This window comes from Pseudorasbora parva, chromosome 1 (assembly GCF_024679245.1).
Source record: "Pseudorasbora parva isolate DD20220531a chromosome 1, ASM2467924v1, whole genome shotgun sequence".
Lineage (NCBI taxonomy): Eukaryota > Metazoa > Chordata > Actinopteri > Cypriniformes > Gobionidae > Pseudorasbora > Pseudorasbora parva.
In genome coordinates, this window is record NC_090172.1 from 4,403,654 (window position 1) to 4,423,725 (window position 20,072).

The 20,072-nt window shown below is 36.8% G+C and overlaps 1 protein-coding gene across 2 annotated transcripts in view; it reads left to right on the forward strand.

Annotated features, from left to right (window-relative positions):
* gramd2aa (GRAM domain containing 2Aa) overlaps positions 1–17,168 on the forward strand; it is a 54,392-nt gene extending 37,224 nt beyond the window's left edge. For both annotated transcript variants that reach the window (XM_067453767.1, XM_067453855.1), the window contains exons 6-12: positions 298–396; positions 4,680–4,751; positions 4,837–4,899; positions 6,665–6,842; positions 11,662–11,755; positions 14,358–14,465; positions 16,653–17,168. In XM_067453767.1, coding sequence (XP_067309868.1) covers positions 298–396; positions 4,680–4,751; positions 4,837–4,899; positions 6,665–6,842; positions 11,662–11,755; positions 14,358–14,465; positions 16,653–16,656 — 618 coding nt within the window. In that variant the 3' untranslated portion in view covers positions 16,657–17,168. The remainder of the gene's footprint in view (positions 1–297; positions 397–4,679; positions 4,752–4,836; positions 4,900–6,664; positions 6,843–11,661; positions 11,756–14,357; positions 14,466–16,652) is intronic.
* Positions 17,169–20,072: the final 2,904 nt, after the last annotated feature.

A 20,072-nucleotide genomic window follows, 5' to 3' on the forward strand; every position in this document is an offset into this window, starting at 1 on the left:
AGTTACATAACACTGCGGAAAGTGATAAACACTTTAAAAAAAGAGGTTTGTCTGTGTCATGTTTTACGCAAGATTTACTCAAATGGATCTGAAGGGATGATTGCGGTTTGCTGTGCTGAATTAAGCGTAATGCTATATCGTTCCTTTGTGCATCACGTTATTTAGTAATTAGATGTAGGCTGGTCTAGTTTCCATCCTCGAGAGGGAAAATGTTGTGTGTAAGAATTGGTAAGTGAAGATCCACTTTGAAACAAGGAACTTTTTCCCTTTTCTCTGGCACTTTCTTTCGCCTCTCAGGTGGCCATTCCTGTGGCGTCTGTGCGTTTGGTGAAGAAACACAAGACAGCAGGTCTGGTTCCTAATGGCTTGGCTATCACCACAGACAGCAGTCAGAAGGTGCGTTTCCATTGGGTTCCAGGTCACCGGCCGTCGGCAGATTGAAATACAAAGCTTAGTCAGCACATGCGGCACTGCTGCACAACACTGAAAATGCAAATGGATGCAACACTGAGACTCTCAGTATGAATCTTTGACTTCAGTCAGCATTTCTCACTGCTTTTATACCTTTTGGTTTAGTGTGGGTATAGGTAAGTAACACTGGTTTAGAAAGGAAGATCATTATTTAGCAGTGCAAAGAACTGATCTGTGATCAGATATTAGGCTTTGTATGAATCAGGCCCGGCTCCAGCTTTGAGATGCGGGGTAGGCCAAGTAAAATTCCTGGTGGACCCAGACTTTTTTTCTTTTTTTTTTCTTCTCAGGAACAAAACTTTATTTTATAACTAAAGAGGCAAGTCTTGAAAGGAACTCTATATTTTCAGGGCTTAATGCAAATGAGCTTTTCCACAGGTTCATTCTGGTCCAGATTTTTACTGTTTTTACAGTACAAAAACTATTTAAAAAAAAGTTTCACTGGCCCCACCACACACAAAAAAGTATTATTTAGTATTTTGGGTTTGAGTTTATGTACAACAGCCTCATTATAGAGTAGCAAAAAATCCACACACACACAAAAAGGTTTTCCTATAACAATTAAGATCAATAAATTAAGCAATGTGTGTTACTATGGTAATCCAGGCCTAATGTTCAATGAAAAAGTCATCCCTTACATCCCAAAAACACAAACACACTTCTCATGAACAACTCGATAGCACAAGTCCAACTAATGGATATATTAGAATTATGACAAGATTAGAGAGTTATGTCGATCACTAAAAGAGGAGCCAAAGGAAACGGACATATATTAGGAGTTTATTATCTTACTGTTCAGACACACTGCGAGCTGACGTATTAAACAGACAGTGGTTTATCGGGTGTGTAAATGAACAGGTCTTTATCATCGCTGAAGTGAACGACGATACGATCGCAAATGGACAAGCAAGCGAACATGACACGAGCAAATTCAAGAAAAAGCCAGCATATATTAGCTCTGTGAAACAAAACCAATATTACTCGCCTATCGAGAAGAAATAAAGCAACCTCGGCCTTCGCTCCTTGGGTTCTCTCCAGCTGTGGAAAGCTGATCCGATTGGCTGATCGTACGCCTGCTTTTGTTCCACAGACATTTTCCACATGTGTTTTTTTTATCTGCCATGTCTCTCTTTCTGTCATCGCTCGGCTAATGTCCGTCCTGTGTCGTGTCTTTTGATGACAGCACTGAGCGATCTCTTCTCCCCGTCATTATTAGACACGCCCCTTACTGCTGATTGGCTACAAGTTTGTTTTGGTACTCGGCCCGAGACACTTTTCGAAAGCATTTTTAAAATATAACTTACCCCACCTTTAAAATCGTTTAAATGCCTAAACTGAAAAAGGAGATTTAAATCAGGCTTTCTAGTTTCTAAATAACAAGCTGATTTTTTGATGGCAAGCAACCGATAACCATGACCTCTCTCAAAATCTGGAGCTGAAATATTAAAATCAGACATTTGGCGTGGGGCCAGGTTGGGCCACTATGAATTATTACGTATTACTGTTTTACAGCTCATGAAACTCAGAGCTCATTTTTCTCAGGTATTTCATCTAAAATGCCTTGGCGATGAATATAAATAGTCAAATTAATGTTGAAATCGTAGCGCAGATAAGTCTTGTAGAATTTGATGGAAAACATGAGGTTTGGCAGATCTGAGCACAGTTTGTGACATATTTGATAGTTCTTTTGAAACTAGAGGAGAAACGTGAGATTTCTGCACTGAAAAAAATGGCTTTGAAGCTATTTTCACTCAGAAATTGCTAGTAAATTTCACAAATAATTACAAAGAAATGACAAGTAACTATGGACGCTTGTTTCTGCCAGTGAATAAAAAATGTAAATGATAATCACAACTTTTTATCAAACAATTGTGCCTTTTTTCTCATAATGGCAAGTTTATATCCCACAATTCTGACTCTTTTATCATAATCGCCAGTTTATATCCAACAATTCTGACACTTTTATCATGATCGCAAGTTTATATTTCACAATTCTACCTTATTTTTTCAGAAATGTGATATAAACTCACAAATGCGAGAACATTTTTTTCTCAGAATAAATACAATTATTGACATACTGTAGCAAAATTATAGAGCTATTAACACACTTATAGCTAAGATTTGATGAATTTGATTTGTCTTATTTCTGTCCTATTCATATCTTATTCATCTCTAGAGGAAACTCGCTGACGACTAATGTGGTTTTTCTTTCCGTAAAGGAGGGTCAGAGGACCCAGCATTAGATTATTTTCAGCTAAAACTTCAGTTAGCTCATATTACTGAAAAACTTGTCAAAGTGGATATGAGCACAGTGTTCATGTTGAAGAGTGTTAGGAGAAGTTTTAACAATGCTTAGACGATTAATGCCTGTGAATAGTCTGTAATTCAATAGTTCTCAAAAGCAGTCATTTACTTCCTATACAGTGAAAGCAGAACAAAACAGGCACTGTGAAAAATGAGTATGACACCTGGTAAAATCCTAGCTTGGCAGTTAGTATTACGACTACTGTGCTTTCAAGTTGGAATCAAAATTCGAAAGCAACTAAATCATAAATAATGAATGGTGGCAGACTCTCCTTTTTTTCAAGTGAATACACTTGCATCTTTTTTATATTTTTAACATATATACTTTATTCACAGTCAACCCAAAAATTATTCAGACACCAGATATACTTTTTTACTAGACACTATAGTTAATTTCTGTAAATGAGGACAGCACAATGAAGGAAACTGTGACATATTATACCCAAAAATTCTTCATACAGTGACTACCAGGGAAATGATGATGACACTTTTGGACCAAAATGATTCAGACACTGAGCTGAGCATGTTTTGCTGAAGTGTTTTTTCTTGAATTGCTAATGTGACCTTTGACACCACAGACTGAACAAAATGAAGCATTGTCTGGTCATTGGTTGACCGACATTGGTATTATCTAATTGTGTAAATTGAACAGCTGATTGGTTGACTGTAATCCGTTACACACCTTTCTATCAAATTATCTAACATTATAAAAATGAGTTTGAGTTCTTGTCATATTTTATTACCATCTTCTGAACTATAGTGAATAAACTGTGATAATGTGAGAAATGTTGAAGGTGTCTGAATACATTTTGGTATGGCATCTCCCAAATATTATATAAAAGTCGGCATGAAATGGAAGTTGCTATAGTATTTTCCTCCCTGTTGTAATGTATATCTGAGTCAAATGGCTTCTCAAACAAGAACAAATGTAGGGCAGGGCTTGGTTTTTTCCGTGAGGAATCGATTGGATGGTTGTGGTTCGCTATTGGTTGATCTCATGTGATTCACAGGAGGATTAATCATGTGTTTGCACGGATAAATCGTTCAAAATAATTCATGCTGCGATATTCCATTAAAAAAGGTCAGTTTTGATTTCATGGTGACTTTAATTTGCATGAAGCATATTGAAATAAAACTTTCACTGCTATCCACTGCCGTTTGCAAGCATATTTTAAAATATTTTTAAGGTTAACACACCTTCTGAAGTCAGGTTTCATTTGGTCATTCATGTCCACATAATTTCAATGATTTTCCAATTCCACTTGAAGGATGCATTTGTTTTGAATTAATCCATAAAGCCCCTGTCCCTCATGAGATCGGCTTTCACACACTCTTGGTGTTCCCTAAAAATATGATCCTTTTCCCGGTAGAGAGATTATATGTGGCTACATTGTGAAATTAAAGCAGTTTGTCTCAATGCTCTGGTTATGTCCACTACTTCTAATCTCTGCGGAAAATCCAATGTTTAATGAGGTAAAAGCGTCTTTATTGGCATACCATTAAAAACCTTAAAAATCCATGAAACATTTCCATTGCACTAAAGGTTCTTTTAAAGTAGAAAATGGTTCTTTAGATGATTAAAATGTTCTTCTTGTCAAGAAAATACGGGTTCTTTTAAGAACTGATCCCTCAGGGAAGTTCTTGGCATCACTGTTAAAAACATTATTTATAAGAGTGTGTGGCGACCACACACTTGACCAAATGGTTAGTCAATTTTTAGATCATGAAGAAGTGGGAAATGGTAGCTATTTTTTGAAAGTCCAAGACCTTCAAACAGCACTGGAACCTATGACTAACTTACAAAATAGCTTCCAAAACCAATAGCTGGTGTTATCTGGGTTTTCCAGAAGGAATGTTGGTTGTATTATAACATTCTGATATGTTTGTGTCCTCTCTTTGCACAGTACGTGTTTGTGTCTCTACTGTCCAGAGATAGCGTCTATGATGTGTTGAGACGCATCTGCACACATCTACAGGTGAGAGTTTACTCAGTACCTATGAGCTGGATCATTATGCAAACCACATTAGCCTGATGACGAGTGTGTTGTGGTCATGCTACAGGTCAATGGGAAGAAGATCCTCAGCCTCAAGCAGTACATGGAGGAGCCTAACTCTTTATCTCTGGTACGTTGATGAACGTAAATGAACTCTTCAAATAGTTTTAGCATGTTATTGAATTTGGCAATGTTAATGTATTTGATCTTGGTGGACTAGATCTACTATGCTGTTGCTACTGAGCAAGTATGGACTTGCTACTGCTAATATAGATACACAGACATACTCCTATGAGCATGTAAGATCAGCTGTTGCATGAATAGAGACAAATCCTGTAGCAGATCTAGGCAGGTGGAGCTGGGGAGGTGGAGGGTCTTAGAGGAGCTCTGAAAGGACTAGCCTACAGCAAACACTGAACCAGAATATTTAAATGTTGAACAAGCAATCTCATTGGCTGCAGGATGAGAAAAGACCAATCAGCTGGTAATGAAAAGAACCGATCAGACGGTGCCCTCTAGAGTTTAATGACTGAACTAGATATGTATTTAGTTGTCTTGTAGTACTCGAGACCGTTTTTAAGACCATTTTTTGAAGGTCCTGGTCTTGTCTCAGTCTCGATCACATTTTTACTCTGCCTTGTCTCTGTCTCAGACTTAGAGGTCTCTAAATTTTGTTTCAACTACAACTACTGGGATATTACTAAATTATCCGGTGCATTGTCTGATTTATTTATTAACATCATTAATGTGATTGGATGTAAAACTTACTGCTTCAGATGCAATCAATAACTTATTTCTAATTTGATTTATTTATTGTGCCAGTTCAGGAATTAATTGGGGATTGTGTTATAACTGCTCACAAAATTTAAGATATTGTGTATTAAAAGTTTGTGTATGAGATCTATGTGATATATTTAAGCAATTTATTTTTGACAACAACACTAGTATTAAGTCATCCCTCCTAAAATGACCCAAAGCCCTACAATTATACTTTTATTTGTTTTTTGTCCAGAAAGCTTATTTAATTTAATGTTGTCCATAAATAGCTCTATATGGAGCAAATCTCACTGTTCCGCTGGGTCCTAAAGTCAGTCCTTGAGTTTATCTCTTCAGTATGCATTCAGATACACATGTAGACATTATAAAAAAATATATGTTTTGGTAAAGTTTTAGCAATTTTAGTTTTATTTTGTGAGCATTTTATAGGTTTTTCTTTGTGTACTGAAGCATTCCTCGAATCCCATTAATTCCTAAGGGGGTCAAATTGACCCACAAGAGAAGGATTCATTACTTTTTTCAATTTCAACCAAAAAACTCCTCGAATCCAGTAAAAAATGTTGTGTATTCAAGTGTGACAAAAATCCGTAGGTCTTGTAAAACTCCAGCGAACTCTCATTTTTTTACATAAAAAAAAAAAAGTCAAAATGACCCAAGAAAACTGGTGCAATTAAAACTTGTAATAATTTACATTATAAGGATACTATTAGTTTTGCGTGTTGATCCAGTTTTGCCGTCATCTGAAATCTTCACAATTGTCCGTGTCGCCTGTATGCAAACTGGAGCTGGTGCAGTCTGCTGTTACTTCAGGATGGTTTCGTCAGATATAACTGTAGTGCTAGTTTATGAGAAGTATTACGTTAATGCTTTTGCGCCATTTTGCATGTGGTATTTCAGTGCAAAAACCTTCGTTAACTACATGCAAACTCAGCGCCTTGTGTCTTGTGCATTTTCCCGTTGCAAATTAGTCTCATTACAGAATGTCATTCGCAATATTCCCGCTCGATGAATGCAGGGAGTAAATAATTGTTTATATAAAAGGGACGTATGCGTTTTCAGTGACCTCAATTCATTCTCACTTCACTGAGTGTGCCCTGTACTTCCATTGGCTGGTGTAGGATGAGTTCCCTGTCCCTGAGGTTTTCCCTGTACCAGATGAGTTTCCTCCGGTGCTGAAGTGGAGGAGGAAGCCATCGGTGGCATCTGTGGCTTCTTCTCTGCCTGACTTACTGGGAAACTCCACCAGCAGCCTGAGTGCCGTAGACGCCCCGTTCCAGACAGACAAGCCTCTGGAGGGTGAGTGACTGACCAAAAATACTATTTGCATATTTGATACTATGGAAATGTGATATGGTATTCTGTAAAGTGCCTGGGAGTATCATGCATATATCATGTGTATATGAATATGATAATCTGATTCTATCCCAGTACCATGGTTAATGATGGGAGATTTTGAAGCTTCAAAATCAAAAATCTTGAAAAGCTTTGAAAACGTTTTGAATCTGTTTCGAATCAGTGGTTTAGAGCATCAATCAAGCTGCCAATGTCATGCGATTTCAGTAAACGAGGGTTCGTTAACGTCATAACGGTTTAGAAACGTTTGATAATGTCAATAGTTCACCACTGGGGGGAGATCTCAGGGAATCCACATGATCGTTTAGCAGTTTTACACATTTTTAGACATTTTAATTAGACATTAGTATAATTAAAATCAATTATTGCAGTTAATAGTCTTGTATTGGCCTGTTTAGCTGACCCATCTATGGAAAAAACAAAGCAAGCCCTGAAAATCATCAAAGAAAACATATTACACAGACACTTGATATTTATTCTTATCAGATGATTAGTTAATTACATATAATGGATTTGATTTTCAATAAAACATTTCCAAAGTGTTTTTACCCTTACGAAAAATATTTTTGGTTTTATTTACAGTAAAACCATGGTTCATTTTTGTAAATGTATATTTTGTAAATTAGTTTTTGTTGCATTTCCGCTGTTTTGACCAGGGTATGGCGTTTCGAACGCTTCGAAACAGTGAATCATTTTCAGATTTAAAAAGCTTTGTTTCTCCCATCATTAACCATGGTTGTAATGAAGCAAAGAAGAGTTGAAGAACCCAAGTGCAGTTTATTCAAATAAACACAATAAACAAAGACTGGACTTGAAACCGCAGGGGTCCGTTCTTCATACTTCGCTTAATACATCTGACAGATCCCAGATCTTCTAATCATGATAACTGATCTCTGGCTAATTTGGTTCTTTAAATGAATTTGCGGATTGGATTAAAATATCTGGATTAAGTTATTTGAGGTTACTGCGCGTTCCTGTGTTCACTGAATAGGACAGATGATCGAAACACCAAACCATGATCAGTAAAGACTGGCTGGCGGGAAGACAACGTAATGACATCATATAATTAAAAAAGCCACCTGACCAAAAAACAAAAAAAACCTTTCTAAGGAAACAGCCAAATGACCAAACCAACGTAAAAGTTATAATAGATTATTCGTGCACTTTTAAAAAACATAATTCCCAATTATTTATAATCACGATGTTATACTATTTGTACACCCTTTAAATTTTGTATTAAATTTGAAGCAGATTTGTGATGTGACAGTATTATAGTCTCTTAAAGGTCAAGATCTCTCGTCCTTCATTGTCGTCGCTGCCCTGTGAGCTTGCCACAGTAATTATTCCATCACAAATAAATCTCCTAGTCAAATGAATGTGCCTATAGTATTATACACAACATTATAATATTATTTTCAAATAAACTTTTATATTATTATTATTTAAAATGATTATTGTCCCTGGTTCAGTAAGGAGCTCTTGTAATAAGGTAGCAGTGGCTGGGACAGATTTTAAGTATGACCTCAAGATGCAATCTAATCCTGTTTCCATGAAATAAGACACTCCAGAGCAGGTTTAGGCTTACGGACCTGTTGCTATGACAGCAAGTCCAGGTTGAGTGTGGAAGAACCAAACAATCCAAGATTTTGCCAAATCATCAACAATCAAATCGAGGTAACTGGATTAGCGGCGTACGAAGAACGGACCTCAGAGGCCTGTTGCATGAAGCTAGCTGAACAAACTCTGAGTTTCAGAGTAGGTTTAGAGTTGATAAATCCAACCTGGTTTAGATCAAGTTCAACTGTTTCTCAAAGCTCGTTGTAAGCTTTCTCTGTCAACTCGGGTTTAATCTAGAGTTAGCGATCAACTCTGAAGCGTGTGCACCTGAAAGTGTGACACGTGCGGCAAACAGCCAATCACAGCGTCCGTTTGGTTCACTTCTCTGAAGATTGAGAGATTGTTTTTTAAATTAGTATGAAATTAAAGTCAGGAATAAACGCTGCTGCTACAGCGAGAGTTTGAGAAGGCAGCTGAAAGAATATCTGATTATATCAATGCATGATGTGAATCAAAGAAATATGCCTAATAATCATCGGTTCACAAAGAGCTCGAATGAATACACGTTGTTTAAAAGAATTATGAATGCATGTATTATATTTATATTACTATTTGGCTAATTGTCAGTTAATATAATATTTATATGAACAAATGAATTCAAAGTGATTATAATTCATATAATATACATATAATAAATAATTAGCACCAAAAGATGCCCAATTTTATTTCTAAAGTTCTCTCATTCTAAACTGCTTTACGTCGGAATGAGATACAGGGGGTGTGGCTTTATTGCATCTTTACTTGCAGCTGATTGGTCCAGTTTGGGTTTGCGATCTCTAACCCAGATTAAAGCGGCTCCAGAGCAGGTTAGCCGTGTGGTGTAAGTTACCATGATGATGAACACCTGATAAAAACAACCCACCTTCTTGAGCCCCAAAAAAACAGAGTTTGCTCAAACTAATCTCGAACTTACCTGGGTAACCACTGAAACCAGCTTTGTGACACAGGCCACTGGACTTAAACTTAAACTAAAACTAAACGACAGCACTTACAAGGAGCAAAGCTAGACGAGAGACAATGGTGACATGTGGCTATATACAAAGACTAATAACAAGACACACCTGACAGCAACGAGCAATGAACCAATCAGAACATGGCATATGAAACAAGGGAACCAATCACAACCTGACACATAGGACTAGGGAAGCACAAGACATGGGGTGCGTCTCAATCAGCTCCCTAGTTCAGTAGTAAGGGCACTGATCAGGGAGTCAGCCCATTGACTTATGTCCTGATTAGTGCCCTTACTACTGAACTAGGGAGCTGATTGAGACGCACCCATGGGCTGCGTCCATAATCATATACTCTCTCGAGTAGGTGCCTATAAAAAAAACAAAAAAAAAAACATATTAGTTCCAGTGGAAAAAAATGTCATAACATGTTTATAGCTATTGCAGAGAATCTTAAAAAAAAAACTTAAAATTCGAAATAATTGTCTTTATTACTGAATAAAAACATATTACATTGATTTTCCTGGACAAAAAGAATGTGTGACCTCTTAATGAAGTCGGCCAGAGGGTTAATGAAAGAAATGTGCAATACACAACCATAACTTACTGTATACAGTTCTCCGATGAGAAACGAGACGAGCAATATCAACCTTGACTTATTATGAGATTTTACAAAATTGACAAACTGTGTTATGAATAAGTGTGTACATTTTTATTTTAGTGTTTGGCACTTGCTGTATTTTTTGCATGTAACATGATGAAATCTTGACAACATGTGCCAGCTTTTTGTGCTGAGGATAAATCCAGGGTAAATTCTGCTGTGGGAAACGCATTATGAGCGGATTAATTTCTCAGGCCAGTCTGGCAGTTCATGTCCCCATCTGATCAAATGTTTCTGGGATGGAATGAAAAAGCGTCCATTAAATGATTTTATTTCATTCAGGAACAAGCTGATCACTTCCCTTGACGTCATATCTCTGCTGGTGTTGTGATTGGCTGGTGGACTGGCAGGACTCGGTCCATTATGCAATACGGGATTAAGAGATAAAACATTTAAATATCAGCCTCTGCCTGAGACTAATTGATGTAATGTTTTTAAATGCTTGTTTTTACAATGCTTAAAGCTATTGGGCGTTATGGGTTTGGGCATTATGGGTTATTCACATATACTATGGGTGTTTTATTTCAACATATTTCACCAAATACAGTTTCTCAATTAAATGCCCTGATATACTTTTAAGCAAAAGCGAAGAGTGAGCTGGGGTGTGTAATCATTTAAAACAAAATCAGGCCAAAACAAGCGTAACTTTTTTTACCTGTAAGCCGAGATCAAAAAAGATCTTCGCCATGAGTATTTCAGGCCTTAAAGGGATAGTTCACCCAACAATGAGACTGTGATGTTGATCTGCTGACCCCGAGGGCGTCCAACATGTAGGTGTGTTTGTTTCTTCAGGAGAACACAAATGAAGATTTTTAAAAAAAAACATGCTTACAACATGCACAAAAACCCTGCTGCTCCTGACGACACATTGATGTCTCAAGACACGAACCGATCGGTTTCTGTGAGAAACACAACAGTATTTGTGTTATTTTTTTTACCTCATATCAGACGAATCTCATCTAGTGTTCAAACTGGTGCATATACATATATTATCTAGATGCCTCATTAGTGCCTGCACGGATCGGCCGAACGAGGAATCTATATGTATATATATCTATGATCATGCCAGTTTGACCTTACCGGACGGAAGTAATAGCAGATGGGAACACTAGATGAGATTCGTCTGGATATGAGGTAAAAAAATTAATAATAAATACTGTTGTTTTTCTCACAGAAACCGATCGGTTCGTGTCTTGAGACATCAGTGTGTCGTCAGGAGCAGCAGGGTTTTTGTGCATGTTGTAAGCATGTTTTTTTTTACTCTCATAGAGTTGTTTTCCATTCACATGCATTATGACTGGCAGACAGCAACGGTTGAGTTAAAAATCTTCATTTGTGTTCTCCTGAAGAAACAAACACACCTACATGTTGGATGCACTGGGGGTCAGCAGATAAACATCACATTTTCATTTTTGGGTGAACTATCGCTTTAATATGAGAACTATATTAATGTATTAAAGAATGGAAATACTCAAAATAACTTGAGTCCCACTCCAGGACTTAAAATCCTGTGATTCTAATCCGTCTACTACAGATCCCGGTCTGGAAACCAAGAAGATCCTCCTGACGGAGACGATACCAGAACTGGGCCAGATGGAGTACCAGCTCCTGAAGTTCTTCATCCTGCTGTGAGTTTGGCGGCTCATCCTCACTGTGTGTCCGTGCGTTTATTCTTACTCACAGTTTTATGAAAACTGTCCTGTCCTGCTCAGACAGAAAGAGCCTCAAAATCATATGATTCACTAAACAAAGATTTTGCTTGTGTGCTGTCGAAGAAACTGGTGTATTGTTGCGGGACACACACACACACACACACACACACACACACACACACACACACACACACACACACACACACACACACACACACACACACACACACACACACACACACACACACACACACACACACACACACATGTTGGTCTATGTGGTTTACAGGGACTCTCCATAGGCGTAATGGTTTTTATACTGTACAAACCGTATTTTCTATCCCCTTACACTGCCCCTAAACCTACCCATCACAGGAAACATTCTGCATTTTTACTTTCTCAAAAAAACATCATTTAGTGTGTTTTTAAGGCCATTTGAATTATGAGGACATTTGATATGTCCTCATAAACCACATTTATAGGGTAATACCAGTGTAATACCCATGTAGTTATACAAATTTGTGTCCTCATAAACCACATAAACAGGCTCACACACACACACACACACACACACACACACACACACACACACACACACACACACACACACACACACACACACACACACACACACACACGCACTCTCACTCACACACACTCTCACTCACACACAGACACTCACACTCTCTCACAAACACACACATTTGCTCTCTCACACATGCTCACACACTCAGACACGCTCACACTGCAAAAAAAAATGCATTTCTTATGTAGTATTTTTGTCTTGTTTCTAGTCAAAATTTCTAAAAAATTCTTACATTAAGAAACATTTACTATACAAATAAAAACTATTGTCTTGTTTTGGGAAAAAATAACTCAAAATTAAGAGTTTTTGCTTAAATTAAGCTAAATAATCTGCCAGTGGGGTAAAAAAAATAATGTGGAAGATTATTTTTCTTACCCCACTGGCAGATTATTTAGCTTAATTTAAGCAAAAACTCTTAATTTTGAGTTATTTTTCCCAAAACAAGACAATTTTTTAAAAGAATTTTTAGATGTTTTGAACTAGAAACAAGACAAAAATATTTTTTTTTGCAGTACACACACTCAGACACGCTCACAAATACACAACACACACACAAACATGCGCACAGACACGCGTAGACACACACGCTCACAATGATACGCACACACACACACACCTAGATCGACACGTGCTTGGGAAATGATATACGCATATGATCATACTTTTTTAGTCAGCTGTTTTTCTGAGCTTTATAAATAGATGAGATCAGAGTCAGGGGAGATTTTCTCATTACTTTATCACACACACACGCACACGCACACGCACACACACACACACACACACACACACACACACACACACACACACACACACACACACACACACACACACACACACAGAGTCCACCTGTTTCAGTAATCCGTCCCCATCCTCAGCAGCCGGATCCGTGTCGTTTCTGTGGAGCGCAGGATAAACTCACTGGACACGTGTGTAAACGGCTCCACGTGCACACGCCGGGAATGCAGTTTTGTTTTATATTTTAAAGTTTAAAGTTTTATATTTTAAAGCAGCAATCTTAACACAAATAATAATGAATCAACATATTCACCTATATCAATAAAACAATACATTAGAGTTACACTATTTACCTTTGTGTGCCTATATTATATCAACAACAAAATTTAAGAAAATATATAAAAAATATTCAATATGAAAATACTTATAATCATTTTAAAAATATAATACAAAAATCAATATTAAAAAACAAATAATATAATACTAATAATAATTATTAATACTAATACTAATAAAAACTAAAAATAAATAATACTAATAATATATACAAAATAAAATATTATCATAAAATAATAGAATCAAATGATAATATAAAAATATATTTAAATAATAAAAAATCTAAGCATACGTCTATACCCTATGATCTTCAGTTGAGAATTAATAATACATTTATAATAATTAATAAATAATAAATTAATAATAAAGTATTATCATTATTATTTCTAATAATAATATATGTTAAATAATATAAAATAATAAAACAATACAATTAAATAATAATATACTAATAATATATTAAATAATATAAAATAATAATAAAACAATTCAATTAAATAATAATATATATTTTTTAAATTCAGTTGGGAATTCCAAATCTTTATCTCTTTGGCATTATAATACTTTTTTTCCGAAATAATATTTATGAATATTAAATTAAATTAAGTGTTTTTATTTTATTTATTTGCGTAACTGAGATGGTGCCAAACAGATGTGACGATCATATCAATAGTGTTAATAATTTAATAATAATTTAATAATAGTTTTAATCAATTAGTGTTTCTGTTAGATATGCAAAAAAAAACAAAAAAACATTTTAGCTGAAAACACTGCCATCTAGTGTCCCATCTGAACATGCATAATGCTCTCCATGATCTCACCGCTCTCATTAATCGTCATGAGAGTCACAGTGAGCTGTAGTCTTCTGGTCTTCAGTTTGTGAAAAGCATCTGAGTGCATGTTCCTCTTTGTGTCCCGCAGCATCATCCTGCTCATCCTGTCCTCGTGTTATCTGGCCTTCCGCGTCTGCAGCCTGGAGCAGCAGCTCTCCTTCCTCAGTAGCAACCCTGCACTGACTCTCAGAGAGAGGTACGATTAATCCCACTCTCTTCTCTCTCACGTCATCCACGGCCGCCTCACTGCCAGAGGTGGACAGTAACTCCACTCACTTCAGTACTGCACTTAAAGGAGCTGTATGTAAGAAATGTATTTCCTTTAATCATAAAATGGCTCTGATATGTCACTAGACATTAAGAAATCATGTTAATTTCAAACACTTATATCTATCACTGACAACAGTAGTCCGGCCAGGATATTGTCATTATAAAGTTGTTGTTGAAGTCCTCAACTGATGTTGATGTTTTGGCCTGAAGCTCCGCCCTCCACCTAATATTCAGAGGTAGACAGTAACTCCATTTACTTGAGTACTGTACTTGAGTACACTTTTTGAGCATCTGTACTTTGCCTGAGTATTATTTTGTCTGGAAACGTATGACTTTAACTTCACTACATTTGAAAGACAAACATTGTACTTTTTACTCCACTACATTTCTATCAAGGTCCTCGAAGTAAAAAGTCGTTTCTGTAGCAGCTTTGAAAGTCAGTGGATGATTTTTTTTTTTTCTTCTTTAAAAGGTGTTTTGTTTTTTTCAGAAAGCCTTTCAGAAATCACTCTTATAGGGTCACGTTAAGTTTAAAGCCGCACTTGGCTACTTTTCCTCTCGGGGTCCCCCTACAGTTTGGAAAAAATAATGTCCTCAACTACTGTCGTAATCTCTGTCATCCTACAACAGGGGATGCCATCGCGCGTGCATTTGTTGACATGACAGCCCTGATAGCCCTGAACTAGTGATGCGCGGGTCGTCTCATAACCCACGGACCCCGTATGTCTATTTAATGGTCGCGGGTGCGCGGCGGGCTGTAAAAATATATACAGTGGTGCGGTGCGGGCCAAATAACTTCATAAAAGTGGCGCCGCGGGTCGGTGCAGCACTAACAGTTCCCCTGAACACTGCAGGAGGAGTTCAGAGTTCTTCTGGCGTCGCGTGTGAAATGTCTTCATCCCAGGTTACGTTACAGTCAGTGGCATGTTTCAGCATGTCATATGAATATAATTTCATGGGTTTTATTTTTTTCAAACGCCAAATAATCACGATGCTCACGTTTACAAGCCAGCGTCATTATAGTAGTCTATTGGTTACCGTTTTACAGAATCTATATGATACTTCAGTTCAATGTTTGAGTGGTAGCTCACCGTAACAAGCAGGACAGCATCGGTCGGGCACGCCTCCTTCAGCTCACGCCGACGAGCAAACGCTGGTCACATGTTGATCCTCGTCCTGCCTTTAATCACATCACTTTTTCGTTTCCTCTTATTGCTTTCCTCCAACAAAACCTTTTCTTTCTTATTTGTCTCTGCTGCTTCGGACATGACTATATTATCCGAGGAACAAAGTTGGGCTCGCACGTCCGAATGTAAGGAAGTGTGTGTGTTGGTGGAAGTGACGTATATGCCGTAAAGCAGTCGAATTTTGTAGTTCTTTTTTTTCTCGGGTTACTACCCGAAACCCGAAGTTTAAAAGTACGATTAAAAACGATACAGACCCCGTCAGGCTATGGCAGACGTGTCATTCAACCTATTGTAAGTCGATTTATCATCACAAGAGTCTTAAAAAATATATTATGAAGGTTGAGAAGTTACCTAGTGCTGATTTAATGATTTCACAGCATTTATTAAACACTGATTTATAGTTTGTAGCAAAGTGGAAGAAGACGGATATCAAAATTCTCATTTTGACGAGTATTCACATCAACAAAGTTGATTATGTCTTCAGTGAAGGTGAACAGTTGGAGAATATCAGATGTGTACCAGTGTATTGGATCCGTGCATTCGGCCTTAAAGTGACAGCAGCTTTGTAGCTTTTATGCAAGTATTTAAATGAGTTTCATTTAGTCTTATGCTAGTTTGTCAGATGGAGCATCACTGACTGGTGCATTTATACAACAATAATAAAATAATGTGTTGAAATAAAAAAAGGAATTTACTTTTGATACTTAAGTACTTTTAAAAAAAAATACTTCTGTACTTTTCCTCAAGTAAAAATCTGTTTTTACAACTTTCACTTGTAATGGAGTAATATTTGACCAGTAGAACTTTTACTCAAGTAAAAGAGTTGTGTACTTTGTCCACCTCTGCAGCTCATTAACCAGTGCTGTCTGTCTGTCTGTCTGTCTGTTTGTCTGTTTGTCTGTCTGTCTGTCCATCTGCCCACACAGGTAACCACTGACGGTCACACTGCACTCCACAGGAAACTCGTCCGGCGCTGGCGCTCTCTCTCTGTTTCTGTGGCCATCCTGCAACTATGCAAACAAACTCTCTTATGTATTGACGCACTGATGTATTGACTGTGAACCCCTTTAGACTGGAAGTGTTCTCAGATAGTCCAGACCCAAGAAGAAAGGACAAAGTTTCCCCTGTTCGTGGTCACCTGTCCAACCACTCAAATGACTTTCAGCAGGTTGTAAATCTCTTGAATGTGTATAGCTCAGGATCTAATGCAGTATATTTAGGTGAGATTATTTTATTTATTTATATGCAAGCCATTCGCCATGTCCTAGCTCTTCCGATAGGATTTAGTTGAGCTGAAAATCTCTATAATGTACAGTGAGGCGTACGGTTTGATCAGGTTGTGTGAACAGAATGTTTATGGCATAATGAATGTTTAAGTGAATTTTGAAGCTGTAGAATTCATGGACAATAAAATAGTGCATTTTCATGTGCTGTCTCAAGGTCATCGTTGTGCTGTTGTTGCTTTTCCTAAAGGATATTGTGCAGATTTTAAATGCTTAACCCTCTAAATGCCTGACATGTGAAATAATTGCAATTTGGTACGATTTCTGATATTTAAATGGCCAAAAACTAAAATGAAATTGTGACAGATTAATGTATGCCAATGAGATCTTTATCACAGTTTATTACACGGCACTGTGAAATACTTGATTCTGATTGGTCAATCGCGCATTCCAGCTGTATGTTATTTCCAGATAACACCCGCTCATCCGGGTACTAAGAGTTATCTTGACCGGTACTACATCTATGCTTAACGCTGGCGCCATCTTGTGGCTGTTAAATACTTAAACAGCCATGGCTACAATGGGGGACTTCAAGGCGGGTTTCCTTTATAAACTTTTAAATATGGATATTTTTCTTACACAAACGCATCGATTCGAATCAGAAGGCTCTATTAACCCATCGGAGCCGTGTGGAGCACCTTATTTGACAAACAGCTGCATTTTTTATGGACTTCAAAAACAGCTACAACTACTACTTGGATTAACGTTAGCCTGGACTTTTTAAATATAACTCTGATTGTATTTGTCTGACAGAAGAATGTCATAAACACCTATAATGACTTGAGGGTGAGTAAATCATAGGCTTGGTTTCATTTTTGGGTGAACTAACCCTTTCAGCATTCATTCTCAACATTTAGCAGCAACAGATAAAGGCTTAAAGCAGGTTGGAACTGTTTTTCTTCGCGGAAGCTTTGCGTAAGAGCTAATAAAATATTTAATCTCAAGACAATATTTTGTGTCTAATTTATTTGAGACTAGTAGCCGTGTAATAAGCGGGATAATGTCCTCCCAGCCGGTTGTTATCGCAGAATAAACCCCTTCAGAGTGATGCTCCGCTTCGCCTTGGGGTCTTGATCACTCTGTCTGGGTTTATTCTGCGATAACAACTGGCTGGGTGTACATTATCCCTTACATAGCAGACCTCCATAAATATAAATATCAATTCATTTTTTCCCCCTTCATTTTAACCCAAACTAACTGCTCTTACGCCAATAATACAATAAAAAGTGAATAATATAATACATTATTATTGATACTTATTAATAAAACTAATAATAATATATTAAATAATAATAATAAAATGAAATAATAATATATTAAAATATTGAAAGAACAATAATAAAGCATATGCCTATGTCTGTATGTCATCTGCTCTTCAGTTGGGAATTAATGCTAATAAAAAAAGAACAATATTAATTAGCTATCATTATCATAAAATAATAATATTGAATAATGTGATAATATATTAAAATAATAAAAATCCCAAGCATATGCCTATGTCCTCTGCTATGATTTAGATATGATATTATAATGTCAATTTGAAACTTTAATAGTGCTTAAATCACTTCATAGGCTCTATACACAGTTTCATATTCTGCCCTTCTATACAGTAGGTTTTTATCTGTGTGTATGTGGAGGTAAGTGTTCAGATCTGCTGCAAATTATTCATTATTATATTACACCCAATATCAACCAAATCCAACGTGCAGCTCATGCCCACTGAGGACATCTGCTGGTCAAACACGGCCAAAGACACCAGATGTAGTTTAATGATTTTATTTATGGTTAAAATAAATCCTGGGGACAGGTCACAGTGGGAAAGAGCCGTTCTATAATAAAGAGCTATTGACGAGGCAGACACAAAAACACAAATGCTGAACACTTCACACTAGAGGCAGCAATACAGGAACACAGATGGACAAATAAATGCAATTCACAAATCACTCAATAACACAGTATGTGTGTTGAATATAGAAGAGAAAATAAGGCAGAAGTACAATTAAGTATAAAGTAATTCCAGGATGTCATTATAAATGATCAGAATACATCTATGACAAAGGGTCGTAAAAATATGGCTTCTTACAGAAAAAGTGTTCATGTGGCTCAATTTACCCCAGGTTAGTGATAAGCTGATCCGAGTCAGTGGGTAAGTTGCACCATCTGGGTGTAAATGGACCAAATGATTGAATCTGAATCAAACCCATGTGAAATTGTAAGATAATTTACCTCTTTTTATATTTCTTTTCTTAAAGCTTAAACAACGTAAAACCAACCAAATGAAGTTGAAATTTCAATATCTTTAATGGTTTGCATTTCTGAAACAATATTTTGAACAGCAATGTTGTAACTTTTTTTTTTCTTTCTAAAAAACAAAAAAAAACAGACTAAACAGAGTTTGTTGAGTAAAATGAAATAAAAATTAGGCTACATTAAATGAACACTGATTTAGAATGAGCGAATGAATGTCATTGAAACTAATAAACATGTTAGTCAAAAGGTTCTTGGCGTGGTAGTTTTTCTGCAAGTTAGGCCGTTAGGGACAACAGGTGGAAAGATGAATATGATTAAACATCTTCCGGGACTTATCAGAGAAGGATATTGTGTACTTGTAAATTTTTCCTATCAAAAAACTAAAAATACATATATTTTAAAGCAAATTATCAACTAAACCAGTTGTACAACATTACATTAAAATTATACCAGTTTATTCTTCAGAGATTTAAAGTGCCTTATGGTAGGGTAAGTTAAAACGCTGGCTCAGTTTACCCCACAGCATTTGACTCATTTTGCCCCATAGCAGTTAAAATGCTACAAATTTTACTTTGACAAGCCAAAAAAAAAAGTTTTTAAAGTAAACGGGTGCCTTGCACTCCTCCCGTGGGCTTCTCTGTTTCGTCTGGCAGAAATAATGGGTGTATCAATACAAGTGTACAGTTGCCAAGATAAAGGGGGTGGGTCAACTTACCCACTGGCTCATCTTACCTCACTCTCCCCTGTTGTGCAAAATTTTCTTTAGCCTATATGCATGCATCGTTTGTCTTTTTAGTAACGTTCCTTCCAGTT